This window comes from Nycticebus coucang, chromosome 8, assembly GCF_027406575.1.
Source record: "Nycticebus coucang isolate mNycCou1 chromosome 8, mNycCou1.pri, whole genome shotgun sequence".
Lineage (NCBI taxonomy): Eukaryota > Metazoa > Chordata > Mammalia > Primates > Lorisidae > Nycticebus > Nycticebus coucang.
The window spans coordinates 10,777,998-10,792,961 of NC_069787.1; the positions used below are offsets into that span (position 1 = coordinate 10,777,998).

A 14,964-nucleotide genomic window follows, 5' to 3' on the forward strand; every position below is an offset into this window, starting at 1 on the left:
CGAGGTAGCATGGCAAAACCTCTTAGGTTTATGTCATCAGTGTACTGCAAATATTGTTCTTTAACAAATCAGTGATTTGAAAGCCCCTAGGTAAATTGATCACAGACTCTACTAGGTTACTTGACAGGCTTGGCCATCCTGCTTACTTAGCTAGAATAGTAGGGATATTTTGTAAATTTCCTATGGAAAAAAAATTGTGTATGTGTGTGTATTTGGGAGTGTTGGCAAGAAGCCAACTTTGTTGTTTCATCAACTCTGTGACCCCTACCAGGACCTAGAGCTATATGATCATCCCCTAACTCCCTGGCTCATGGGTTCTTAATAGGAACAATGTCACCCCATGAAGGGTGAAAATTGGTTCTCGGATGGGGGAGTGGGGCAAAAAAGTCTTACTGCTTTTGTGTATAAAATAAAAATATATAATACAGTACATAAACAGACATTATATTTGTGGTACTAAAATTTTAAGAAAGTTTGGGAAAAAGGTATATGAGTTCATGAACTCATCCTCAGAAAAGCACTACATAACTCATTGCTGAATATCATTATGGTCACCTTTGAAGTCCTCCCCTTGGAAGCCATGCACGATGCCAGCACCTAGTCCACCCTTCAGAATACTTCCTCCAGGATGATTTCACGGATTTAATGCTTAGATCTCATGTGACGACAGCTCTGATGGCCATTCCAGAAACGAAGCTCCAAAATTGCTTTGAAGAGTAGGCTAGATGCTGGCTGGCACTGAGGTGTAGCTTCCTAAGGGGAGTGCTTTGAAGGTAACTGTAGTGATATTCACCAGTGAGGTAGGTAGCACTTTTTCTAGGATGAGTTCGTGTACTTAGTTGTCTGACCTCATAAAAAGGCTTCTTGGGGGATAATAATGAAAAAGGTTAAGAAACACCACCCTAAGCTCTATCCAGGTAAAGAAGAATAGATGATTTTGGAGTAGAGAGAAGGAATGAAAAGGTTGGGTTAAAACAGCTTAGTTTTCTTTGTAAAGGTTGATGAGTTATCTGTGAAGAAAGGAGTGACAAAGAGAGGTGAACAAGAAAGGTTTAGAGTCGTTTCTGTGGAAGCGGAAGAGCTACAGTGCATATAAGCCTTCCTATCTAGTGGTTGCATGCGTCTATCTCTTACAAAAATTATAAACTTGGTTAAATCTGCCTTATTGCCCTTCTAGGCCCTGGGCTTTTTCCTCCATCTCTCCTAATGAAAACTAGATTAAGCTAGTTGTTTAGTGGGAAGCATATTATGTCATGTTAAGACGACAGTGACTGATAAATTAATGTTTACTGTTTTCAAGGACACTTGGATTTGAGCAGGGTCTACCCCCAATGTAAAAGAGCAGTAGATGCTTAGGTGTTGTGACAAGGCCAGATCAGTGTTTCCCAACCCAGAGTCCCGAAGGGACGATTGCAGTGGTCCGTGGGTAAGATAGATTTGTCTGTAGACGATGTAGTGTCTCAAAAATGCATGTACTGCTATTTAAAAAATCACATAGTGCTGTGATGACTAAATTATAAAAAGTATTACTGAATTTATAGTCATTCTTTACCATTATATACAGAGGGTGCCAATATATATACACACACACACATTTTAAGAAAAAACTATTAAAATTGCAATACTCAATATATATTGAGAAGAAAAGATGAGTACATAACCAATGACTCCATACTGAACCTCAGAGTCAAGGCATTCTATGATAGACATACTCTTCTGTGATAATCTGAATGTTAACTTTTTTGCTTTATTATTTGCTTTATTATTTGCTCAATATTTCGTTGCAACAATCGTCTGATTTCTAGGTGTATCTTCGTTCATTCTTTACGAGGTTTTTGTTTCTCGTTCTTATCTTAAACATTGTTATTGTTATTAAATTTTAAGCCTTTTTAATTTTGTGAAGGCAAAAAGTGCAAACCAAATAAACACATGTATATGTAAAAAAATAAAAATAAAAATAAAAATCAGAAATGGGGCAGTGCCTGTGGCTCAGCAGGTGTAGGGCGCCAGATCCATGTACTGAGGGTGGTGCGTTAAAAAAAAAGAAAGAAAAGATGAATACAGGTCACATTTGTATTACGCATTTCTGTTACAAAAGGTGCTCAAAATGGTTACTACCAGCCTCCAGAGGCTTCTGCTTACAACAAATTGTATTGTTGGTAATGCTGACCAAAGTGTCCATTTGTATCAGTGCATTCCTCACACACAGTTCCGTGTGTCTCAGACGGATCACGAATGTGTGTGATTGTTAGTTGTGTTGGGGGTTCTGTTGCATACTCATGCCTCCATTGTTGTACTTCCACCACATTCTTGAATTTCAAATACCACTTCAAAATGGTCTTCCGCTCCTTGAACAACAATTGTGCTTTGCCATTTTCTTTGATTGCCCTGCCTGTTGCATTCACTTGATTAATACCATCTTTTGAGTGAACATCATACTACATATTGCTTCTGTAATTCAGTTCAACTTAAAAAAGCAATACATGGATAACATCACTTAAAATGTGTGTACATTTTTTTGGTATCCTCTGTATATAATGATAAAGAATGACTATAAATTCAGTCATACTTCTTATATTTTAGTCATTATAGTGTTATACTTTATAACACTATGATGTATTATACATTATATAAATGTATTGTATTTTCTCAACCAAGAAATAACTAAAAATATTATGACTACCATATAAGCTCCTTCTCCTGAAATGCCTGGAACCATTGTGCTAGATATATTTGAAGATCATTATATTTGCAGTGTGACTGGATTCCCCTGCACATCGGCCATTACATACAGGAATCAGAGCAGATGCTCATATAGTTCCTGGAGAGTCCTGGGAATTTAGTTAAGGGGAAATCCCTTGAGTAAAACATTTGGAGAACTGTATTTAATGGCCATTATTGCTTTTTTTGGTCAAGCTTCAACAGCAAAATTTGCCTCAAAGTGATTTGTCAGAAATGGTTGAGAATGTTTCATTGATACTTTAAATCTTCATAATTTTTAAACCTTTGTTATTTATTAGAATATTGTTAGGTATATGACTTGCACTAATGTTTACAAATCTGTTGTTTTCTACCAGACAGAGAATGGGATTTTATTCCTTCATTTTAGTCTTCTCTATTGTCTGAGTTATCCCATATAATGCCCACGACATTCTTTCTTGGATGTGCAAAGAAATGCTTTTTGCGCTGATGTACATATCCTTAAAAGTTTTAAAAATGTATTTGGCTAAGAACAAGATGCTAAAAGCCTTAAAACAGTGTTTTCTGAGGAGTGGGGCACTGGCCCCATATACCAGAGGTGTAGGGTTCAAACCTGGCCCTGGCCAAAAACAAAACAAAAAAAAAAGAAATAGTACATGCCTTCTGTAACCATCTTTGCCCTGTGCTCTTGCACAGGTAGGTCAGAGATACAGCACTTTAAGCCAGGTTGCATCGTAATAAATGCCATTATTAGCCCAGTTCAAATTGATTAAATTTTATTTTACTTTGGTTATAAAAGGAACAAAAGCCACTTAGGAACTTGAAACTCTTCTGAATCTTATTATTAGAATGTGTGTGTGGGGAAGTTGTTTGTTCATTTTTGGTTTTGGAGGCAGGGTCTCACCTGGCAGGAATGCAGTAAGTAGAGTTATCTTAGCTCACTGCAACCTCAAACCCCTGGGTTCAAGTGATCCTCCTGCTTCAGCTTTCCAGGTAGGTAGGACTACAGACTCACACTGCTATACCAGGCTAATTTTTAACATTTTTTGTAGAGATGAGGTCTCACTTTGTTGCTCAGACTGTTCTCAAACTCCTGGCCTTAAGACCCCCTTCTGCCTTGGCCACTTTAAGTGTTTGGGTTATAGATGTGTGCTGCCATGCTTAGCTCTAGCCTGCATTTTTAAAAATAGGGTTTATTGTTGCCTTTGAGGTCTTAGTCATAAATTCTTCGCCTAGGCTAATAACTAGAAGATTTTTTCCTGTTTTCTTCTGGAATTTTTCTAGTTTCTTGCCTTACATTTAAGTCTTTTATCTATCTTAGTTAGTTTGTATATACGGTGAGGGATGGGGTCCTCTTTCATTCTTCTGCATGTGTCTATCCAGTTTTCCCAGCACTATTTAATGAATAGGGCTTGCCTCCTTCAGTTTATGTTGTTGCCTGCATTGCCAGAGAAAAAGAAATGGGAGTTGATTAAATATAAAAGAATCTTCACAGCAAAGAAAATAATCAACAGAGTAAATAGACAACCTACAGAATGGGAGAAAGTATTTACATCTGGGAAAGGGCTAATATCCAGAATCTACAAATAACTCTAATAAATCAGCAAGGAAAAAGCAACCGCATTAAAGAGGGAGAAAAAGACTTGAATAAAAGTTTTTCAAAAGAAGATAGACGAATGGCCAAGAAACATATAAAAAAATGCTCAACGTCACTAATTCTCAGCGAATTGCTATTTAAAACCACAATGGGATATCACCTTACTTCTGTCAGAATGGCCACCATTAAAAGTCAAAAAACAATGGATACTGGCATGGATGCAGACAGAAAGGAATACTTACACACCGTTGGTGAGACTGCAAATTAGTATAATGTCTGTGGAAAACAGTGTGGCGTTAACTCAGAGAACTGAAAGTAGACCCACCATTCGATCCAGTCGTCCCACTACTGCGCACCTACCCAAAGGAGAATAAGGCATTTTATGAAAAGGACACCTGCACTACAATGTTTATCACAGCACAGTTCACAGTTGCAAAGATGTGGAATCAAACTAAGTACCCATCAATTCACGAGTGGATTAACAAAACGTGCTGTATATATACACACATCATGGAGTACTACTCAGCCATAAAAAAGAATGAAATATTGTCCTTCATGGCAACTTGGATAGATGGAACTGGAGACCATTATCCTAAGCAAAGAATCTCAGGAACAGAAAAACACTAGATGTACTTTCTAATAACTGGGAGCTAATCAGTGGGCACACACAGGCACAAAGATGTAGATGTAAAAGACATTGGAAACAAAGTGGGGTGGAAGGACAAAAATTACCTATCAGTAAAATGAACACTATTTGTCCTGTAACAAAAACATTCATACTCCTTTAATATTTTGAAATTTAAAAAAAGAATAGTGAGGCGTTGTGGCAGGCACCTGTAGTCCCAGCTACTTGGGAAGCTGAGGCAAGAGAATCGCTTAAGCCCAGGAGTTGGAGGTTGCTGTGAGCTGTGATGTCATGGTACTCTACCCAACGTGACGTAATGAGACTCCATCTCAAAAAAAAAAAAAAGAAATTAAAAAAAAATTGTTTTTTCTTTGATATAAGAAATTGAAAAGGCTCATGACTGTATCCTGTTTGGATCCATGTTTTTGGTTGAAGGATTTATTTAAGCTTTAGTGATTTTCCCCTGTTATTATTGCTAATTTAGTAAGGCTCTTTCATATATTTATTGATATTTAATTGATGTGTAATAAACTGCAAATATTTTTAAAGCACTTAATTTGCTGAGTTTTGACATATGTGAATGGCTATGAAGCTGTTTCCACAATCAGAATGATGAACATATCCATCACTTCCAAGGTTTCCTGTGTCACTTTGTCATCCTTCTTTGCCCACACCCACTCTTCCCTCTTAATCCCTCGCTAGTAACTGCAGGTCTGCAGATGTGTTTTCTGTCGTTATGGACTAGTTTGCATTTTCTAGAATTGTACATAAGTGAAATGACACAGTCATCTTATTGTCTGGCAGTATTGATGCATGTACCCTTTCAGTTCCAGTTCAGACATCATAAGAGATCTTCTGGAAGAGGAGGAAGCCTGGGAAGCATCACATAAGTGAGTTCTTATAATCAAAAAATAAAATCGTACTTTGACCAGGGAAGTTATACTTCTATACAGCTGATTTTCAAACAAAAGAATATTTTGCTTTCTGATTTAAGAAAGTAGTAATCCACATGCAAGGTAAAGATTTTCATTTCACTACTTATTTCTATTTATGTCTCCTTAGAAATGGAACCCTGTTATAGTAACTGTAATTACTTATCAGAAATTATTTTTATAAGGACAGATTGTTCTTAGGAAAATTTATATAGTTCTACATTGCTTAATGACAGAAATACGTTTTGAGAAATGTGATTTCATTCTGTGTAAACATCATAGAGTTTGCTTATATAAACCGAGATGGAACAGCCTCCTACATAGCTGGGTGTGTAGGAGTATGACCTGTTGCTCCTAGACTGAAAACCTATAGAGTATGTTGTTGTAATGAATACTGTGGTGTAGACAGTTGTGACACAATAGTAAATATTTGTGTATCTAAATATATTTAAATATAGAAAAGGTACAGTAAAGATCCAATATTATAATCTTACATGCCCTTCAGGACTGAAATGTGATTATGCAGCACATGACTGAATCTCTGGAACGCATCATTTTATTTCTACCTTTCTCATCACTGTAATCCGTGCTACCATCATGTCTTGATTGGACAATAGTGTCTTAATTTGTCTGTCATTATTTCTTCTGGCTTCATTCTTCTCTAATGTCACGGCAAACTAGAGTGATCTTTCCAAAATGCAGATCTGATCACTGTTACTCATCCCTCTGATTTAAAAATATTTAATGGCTCCTTGTTCCCCTTGGAATTAAGACAAAATTCAATATGCCCCAAAATACCTAAAAGTTCTGCATGACTTAATGTCCTTCTACAGACTCATGTCATCATATGCCTATGTATTCTCTCTGTTGCATCATATAGACCTCTTAGGTCTCCTGTGTTCACCACAGGGCTTTTGCCCAGGCTTGTTCCTCTATCTGGGATGTTCTTCCCACTCTTCTACATCTGATTTACACACCTGCTGACCCTTCAGATCTCAGCACAAAAGCCACTTCTTCTGGAAGACTTCACTGACCCTTATCACTGGATCTAATCTCCCTGTTCTAGGCTCTCCCAGTGCTGTATCCTCCTCTTCCCACCACATCTGTATGATTCCTTGTTTGCCTGTCTCTCCTACTGGTCTGTAAGTTTGACATTGTAACCCAGTGTTAGCATAAGTCTAAGCAATAGTAAGTAAACACTTTACTTTGTTAAATATCGTAACAGTACTATGATGTACTATTATTATCTCTGTTTTATAGTGAGGAAACTGAGGCTATAAAAGAGGTAAATCTCCAGCCCAAGGTCACATAGCAGAAAGTGAAAATTGACGGAGATGAAATTCTAACCTGATGATCAAAAGTTGGCACTTTTAACCATTAAACTATTAATTTATACTATCTTTACAAAGTAAGATCATTTTTATTGTGCTGTTGACATTTTGTAGTTTCATAGCAGAATCACTGGGAGAGTGCAAAAGTGTGTTGTGTCCAGAGATGCATATGGACAGGTTTTTCATGAGGTAATTCGGTGGTTCCAACAGTAGCAGGTTTTGAAAGTTTTGAGATGTTGGTTGCATGTCTTACCTAAGTATTATGTAATGAATTCTGGAAGAGAAAGTGATTCATCTGACTACTACTTATACTTACTCATGTAGAACTACACCCTAACACCAGTGGCCATGACAAGCTGTAGTCCCAAGTTCCTGGCCCAAGCCTTTCGTTGATAATGAGGACCTCCTAAAGTCATTACTGTCAGAAAGCACATAAAAAACAAATTCTATCACTTAATCCTTACAGATAATAAATATTAAAGCTAGTCATCTAGGCTAGTCCTTTTATTTTATAGAGCTCCAGAGAGGTAGGCTTTCCAAGTTAAGATCCAAATACCTAGTTAGTGGCGCTGCCAGGAGCAGAATCTAGGCCTCCTCATTTCCAACAAAGATAGAGCAGTTTTAACAATCATGATTCCCGCAGTGTATTAGCTTATACTGTAATACAGTTTTAGAGACAGAATCAGGAAAAGCCTCCACAGCTTTACTTTTTAACAAAATGTAGCAGTTCTTGCAAATAGCCTCTTGTGGTACCACGAGTGGAATATTTGAGTCAGTGGTCCTAGAATATACTGTATCAGTTCTGACACATTCTCCTAATTCCTTAGTGATGTAGAGACCTCCTTAGCAACACATTGCTCCATATAAAGTAGTTTTTTCATAAGCAGGATAATTTAGTTTCTACAGACTGGTCTTGGTTTCTTATGTCTATATGTCATATGTCTTAGTTTAGCAAGCTGTTTTGAGTTATATTTATATATTCTTTTATGAGTTGGTCACTCAGGTGTGGCCACAGCAGGAGACATAGGAGAGGCTCAGGAAAACAAAGGTTTTTGTACTCACAGGCCCTAGAGGCAAGGGACTTGGCTACAGGAGAAAGACACCAGGTGGTCAGGGAACAAAAGACAGGAGCAAAGAGAAAACATCAGGGCAGAACATTTATTGGTGTTTCCTTGGGAAACACAGGGTAGGGCAGGATGAAAATTTTGCATTAGCCAATTTGAATAATTTCAGTAGCCTCCAAACTGTAGGGTGGTCCCTACTTACCTGGTACCTGACCCTAGGATGGTTAAGGCAGAGGAATATTGCCTCTGGGGGTGTAGGAGTCAGATGGAAGAGTTCAGCTCTGTATTGGTTGGTTTCCATATTAGCAATGCTCCTGCCTGGGCCCTTTGATATCTCTGAGAATTGGCTAGTTTCTCTCTACCCCAGGAAAGTCAGTCTCTTCCCAGCTAGAAAGGTTTGAGATGTCAAAGTAGTATACAGGAAAGAAATACACACACACACACACACACACACACACACACACACAATACAAGCTACAAAATATATTTACATTGAATAGAATGAAAGTAGGAAGAAAATAGATATTGCCAAAGGCTTAGCTATTTGGTCTGCTTCTTGGAAAACTAGAGACTGACCGAGTAAGGACACCCCTCACTGTGGAGCTGTAAGCCTGGAGAATGCTGATGGAACCTTCTGGTTCACTTGCAGATAGAGCTGATAGTAAGGGCCCATTCTGTGAAGGGACTGACTAGAATCAGCAACGGGCTGGCCTCCTCAAATATCAACTTAGATTTCTGACTACCTCCTTCACCTTTTTATGGTTCACACACCTTAGTAAGGCAGTTTGGTCACTAAATGCTGCTATCCTAAGAAAGGGATTATCTCCTTTTGACGACTTTCTGGATAATAATCAGGACAAAAAGGGTGTTGGAGTTATACTGATGTACTTAGAAAATTCAGGATTCTTTCTTGACCCTTCTGGCCAGTCTTCTACTGGCTAGATTGATATACCCTCTTGTAGACAGTTTGGTCAAGAGAAGACCTAAAAGATTCAAACATAGCTCTGGTTCAGCTAACCTGACTTCCCTTGTTGGATTGACAGGGTCAAAGAGTTGGTCAGTGACAGCCCGAAGACCTAATCTGGGCCATTGTTTTTGTTAATGAAGTTTTCTTGGAACACAGCCATCCACATCTGTTTACTTATTGACTGTTCACAGTACTTTCAATGTCCTTTCATGTTACAACAGCAGAGTTGAGTAGGTGCAGCAGAGACTGGATCACCCTCAAAGCCTAAACTATCTGCCCTTCACAAAAATACAGCTAAACCCTATTCTAGATCAAAAGGATAATGATTACTTGGTTGAGAATTCTGCTTGCTGGATCTCCCTCCCATTGCCTGCATGGCTTGAAGTGAGGTTTTATAAATTTCATAAAAATGCCCTTCTTTCTCCTGTACCTGATGCTTCTGGGTAAAAAGATTAGATGTGTGTAAAAAAAATGATGGAAAAATAAAATTATAACTAATGGAAAGGGGCATACTGATTTGTTGCAGAGGAGGGAGAGCAACGACAGTGAGATTTGGGGAAGGAAACTCTTAAGACTGAGCAATGCCTGAAGTCTTCCTCACATGGACAAACCCTGATGAGATGCTGCCACCTAAGGTTGCAGGTGCCTTAGACTTTACTGCCTGCTGGGTGTGCTATCCCCTTAACCTTTTGAAACAGCAGCTCCTGGACTTCTCACACAGAAACGCTTGTCATCACCTTCAGATGTCACCATTCCCATTCCTATAGATATTGCTCAGTCATTCCACAGTGTGGACAAGTGTTACCCAACTAGTGGCATGGACTAATGAGATACGTTACACTGACTGCCCTCAGACAGTCCCTCCAAAACAAGGACTCTATTCAATGAATTGAGAACCCTGAAGTTGACTAGCTGACCACACAGCCACATAGGAAGTACTGTCAGCCTGTGTAACCCTAATTCAGGTACCACTCAGGGGGCCTCAGCAGTTGTCAATGGTACTTCTTTTCTGGGAGTACCCATGTACCTTCAAAACTATGCTTCTTGTGTGAAAACCAGTCATTAACTTGCCTCCCTCCCCAAAATAGGAGGACTGGCACTCTGAGGTCACAAGAGACTTTAGGTAATTAAGGAAATACTGCTAGTAGATCGTATAGCCCTCAGACAACTGTGGACATCTCCAAAGTGAAGCTACCCTTGGTTGTTTGGAGAACGCTTCCAGAAAGATAAACAACTTGTTATTTGTGAATACCTTGCAGGCAGTTACTCCTATAATGGAAATCATCCAGTTAGAAAAAGGGGTACAAAGTTTTGTCTCTGCTTTAGTGAAGTGATTATTGATACCCCTCAGCTCTGGAAGGTATTTCGGCTGTTTCAACTCACTGACTAGGATTGTGGTGGATGATAGAATTGCCTTCAATATCCTCCTCACAAGCCGAGTGAGAGACTGTGCAATTATTATACATCCTATTATATCTGAGTTAATACCTTGGGCAAGGTGGATAGCTCAAGATAGATGCCACGTGACTTTCTAAGGTAGACACTGAAGGCTTGTGGATTTTGTTCCACTGGCTGGATTTGGGACCCTGGGAATCATAGTTGAGGTTAATAATGCACTTTGTCTTTAATTAAATGGGGTCTGAGACAAAGTAGAATGAATTTAATCCCAATTCTTTCAGCTAAGCTGAGGGGACAATGGAGTGGTGTACCCATGAGGAAATTCTCCAGAAGCTTCTATGGTATAGAAACAAGGGTTAAATATTGTTGGAAGACAAATGTCTCAGTATTTCTTGTTTTTCTGCATGTCCTCCAATGAAGGCATTGACTGCCCTTTGTATACACATATATTTTCAATCTATCTTTTCCAGATTATTTGTATAGAGAACAGCCTTGAAAGATAACTTTCAACTTTCTCCCTCTAGAATAAAGAGGAGACAAGCTTACTGTTCGGTATAAAAAGATCCAGGTTCTCTATTATCAGGTACCTGTCTGAAATGCAAACTATTACTTGTGTGGATATGATCTGGCCCTCTTCCTATCATCCTAGGAATTGGGTCTTAGAACCAGTTCAAATGTTGACTGATTATCTTACTGCTGTTCTTCCTGTGAATAAATGGCCCTTCTCTGAGTGGGGGTCCTGTATCATCTTCTGCCAGTATCTATGAAACTGGCAGGCTAACTTGTTAGCTTGCACACAGGGCACAGTCTTTGACCGTTTATGGAGTTTGACATATTTAAATCAGGTTTCTATAGATGATATTTTATCCTATTTGGTGGTCTGCCTTTTAATTAGGTAGTTTCAGCCATTTATATTTTATGTAATTATTGATATGATGACTTTAAATTTTGCCATTTTTTAAATTATTTTTTTATTTTTTATTGTTAAATCATAGCTGTGCACATTAGTGCAATCAAAGGGTACAATGTGCTGGCTTCATATACAATCTGAAATATTCTCATCAAACTGTTCAACATAGCCTTCATGGCATTTTCTTAGTTATTGTATGTAGACATTTGTATTCTGCATTTAGTAGGTTTCACCTATACCCATTCTAAGATGCACCATAGGTGTAACCCCACCCAATGCCCTCCCTCCACCCTTTCCCCATATTCTTGTGCTATAGTTGGGTTATAGCCTTCATATGAAAGCTATAAATTAGCTTCATAGTAGGGCTGAGTACATTGGATACTTTTTCTTCCATTTTCGAGATACGTTGCTAAGAAGAATATGTTCCAGCTCCATCCATGTAAACATGAAAGAGGTAAAGTCTCCATCTTTCTTTAAGGCTGCATAGTATTCCATAGTATACATGTACCACAATTTGTTAGTCCATTCGTGGGTCGATGGGCACTTGGGCTTCTTCCATGACTTAGCAATTATGAATTGGGCTGCAATAAACATTCTGGTACAGATGTCTTTGTTATATTGTGATTTTTGGTCTTCTGGGTATATACCTAGTAAAGGAATTACAGGATCAATGGCAGGTCTATTTTTAGATCTCTTAAGTATTCTCCAAACATCCTTCCAGAAGGAACGTTTTAGTGGGCATTCCCACCAGCAGTGTAGAAGTGTGCCCTTTCCTCCACATCCACGCCAACATCTCTGGTTTTGGGATTTTATTATGTGGGATACTCTTACTGGGGTTAGGTGATATCTCAAAGTAGTTTTGATTTGCAATTCTCTGATGATTAAGGATAATGAGCTTTTTTTCATGTGTTTGTCGATCGTGTGTCTGTCTTCTTTATGGAAGTTTCTCTTCAAGTCCTTTGCCCACCCTGAGATGGGATCACGTGTTCTTTTCTTGCTAATACGTTTGAGTTCTCTGTGGATTCTGGTTATTAAACCTTTATCAGGGATAAAACCTGCAAATATTTTCTCCCATTCTGAGGGCTGTCTGCTTGCTTTACTTACTGTGTTCTTGGCTGTGCAGAAGCTTTTTAGTTTGATCAGGTCCCAGTACGGTATTTTTAATACTGCTTCAATTGCCTGGGGAGTCCTCTTCATAAAATATTCACCCAGGCCGATTCCTTCAAGAGTTTTCCCTGTATTTTCTTCAAGTATTTTTATAGTTTCATGTCTTAAGTTTAAATCTTTTATCCAGTGAGAGTCTATCTTAGTTAATGGTGAAAGGTGTGGGTCCAGTTTCAGTCTTTTACAGATCGCCAGCCAGTTCACCCAGTACCATTTGTTAAATAGGGGATCTTTTCCCACTGAATGTTTTTAATTGGCTTGTCAAAGATCAAATAACAGTAAGTAGCTGGATTCATCTCTTGGTTCTCTATTCTGTTCCAGACATCTACTTCTCTGTTTGTGTGCCAGTACCATGCTGTTTTGATCACTATGGATTTATAGTACAGTCTCAGGTCTGGTAGCATGATTCCTCCTGCTTCGTTTTTATTGCTGAGTAATGTTTTGGCTATTCGAGGTTTTTTCTGATTCCATATAAAATGAAGTATTATTTTTTCAAGATCTTTAAAATATGACAATGGAACTTTAATAGGAATTGCCTTAAAATTATATATTGCTTTGGGTAGTATAGACATTTTAATAATGTTGATTCTTCCCAGCCATGAGCATGGTATGTTTTTCCATGTGTTAACATCTTCAGCTATTTCTTTTCTTAAAGTTTCATAGTTCTCTTTATAGAGATCTTTCACGTCCTTTGTTAGATAAATTCCCAAATATTTCATCTTCTTTGGCAGGAATAGAGTCCTTGACTGTTTTTTCGGCTTGGCTATTGTTGGTATATATAAAGGCTACAGATTTATGGGTGTTGATTTTGTAGCCTGAGACATTGCTGCATTCCTTGATCACTTCTAAAAGTTTTGTAGTAGAATCCCTAGTGTTTTCCAGATGTACGATCATGTCATCTGTGAAGAGTAAAAGTTTGATCTCTTCTGACCCTATGTGCATACCCTTGATCGCCTTTTCTTCCCTAATTGCAATGGCTAAAACTTCCATTACAATGTTAAAGAGCAACAGAGACAATGGGCAACCTTGCCTGGTTCCTGATCTAAGTGGAAATGATTTCAATTTAACTCCATTCAATACGATACTGGCTGTGGGTTTGCCATAGATGGCCTCTATTAGTTTAAGAAATGTCTCTTCTATACCAATTTTCTTAAGTGTTCTGATCATGAAGGGATGTTGGATATTGTCAAAAGCGTTTTCTGCATCAATTGAGAGAATCATATGTTCTTTATTTTTTAGTTTGTTTATGTGCTGAATTACATTTATAGATTTACGTATATTGAACCAGCCTTGAGACCCTGGGATAAATCCCACTTGGTCATGGTGTATAATTTTTTTATTTTATTTTATTTATTTATTTTTTTCAATTCTGTTTTTTTTAATTATTATTATTATTAAATGATAGCTGTGTACATTAATGCGATCATGGGGCACCATACACTGGTTTTATAGACCGTTTGACACATTTTCATCACACTGGTTAACATAGCCTTCCTGGCATTTTCTTAGTTATTGTGTTAAGACATTTATATTCTACATTTACTAAGTTTCACATATACCCTTGTAAGATGCACCGCACGTGTAATCCCACCAGTCACCCTCCCTCTTCCCACCTCTCCCCTCTCTCTCTCACCCTTCCCCCTATTCTTAGGTTATAACTGGGTTATAGCTTTCGTGTGAAAGCCATAAATTAGTTTCATAGCAGGGCTGAGTACATTAGATACTTTTTCTTCCATTCTTGAGGTACTTTACTAAGAAGAATATGTTCCAGCTCCATCCATGTAAACATGAAAGAAGTAAAGTTTCCATCTTTCTTTAAGGCTGCATAATATTCCATGGTGTACTTATACCACAATTTATTAATCCATTCGTGGAGCGATGGGTACTTGGGCTTTTTCCATGACTTAGCAATTATGAATTGGGCTGCAATTAACATTATGGTACAAATATCTTTGTCATGATGTGAATTTTGGTCTTCTGGGTATATGCCTAGTAGAGGAATTATAGGATGGAATGGCAGATCTATTTTTAGGTCTCCAAGTGTTTTCCAAACATCTTTCCAAAAGGAATGTATTAATTTGCATTCTCACCAGAGGGTAGAAGTGTTCCCTTTTCTCCACATCCACGCCAACATCTCTGGTCTTGGAATTTTGTGATATGGGCTAATCTTACTGGAGTTAGATGATATCTCAAAGTAGTTTTGATTTGCATTTCTCTGATGATTAAAGATGATGAGCATTTTTTCATATGTCTGTATGCCGTGTGCCTGTCTTCTT

The 14,964-nt window shown here is 38.1% G+C and overlaps 1 protein-coding gene across 3 annotated transcripts in view; it reads left to right on the forward strand.

The window, feature by feature from the left end:
- Positions 1-14,964, forward strand: part of RAD18 (RAD18 E3 ubiquitin protein ligase) — a 113,703-nt gene that overhangs the window by 94,565 nt on the left and 4,174 nt on the right. For 2 of the 3 annotated variants that reach the window (XM_053599342.1, XM_053599343.1), the window contains exon 12: positions 5,750-5,812. The exons of the other annotated variant lie outside the window; for it this stretch is intronic. In XM_053599342.1, coding sequence (XP_053455317.1) covers positions 5,750-5,812 — 63 coding nt within the window. The remainder of the gene's footprint in view (positions 1-5,749; positions 5,813-14,964) is intronic. 3 annotated transcript variants of the gene reach the window in all.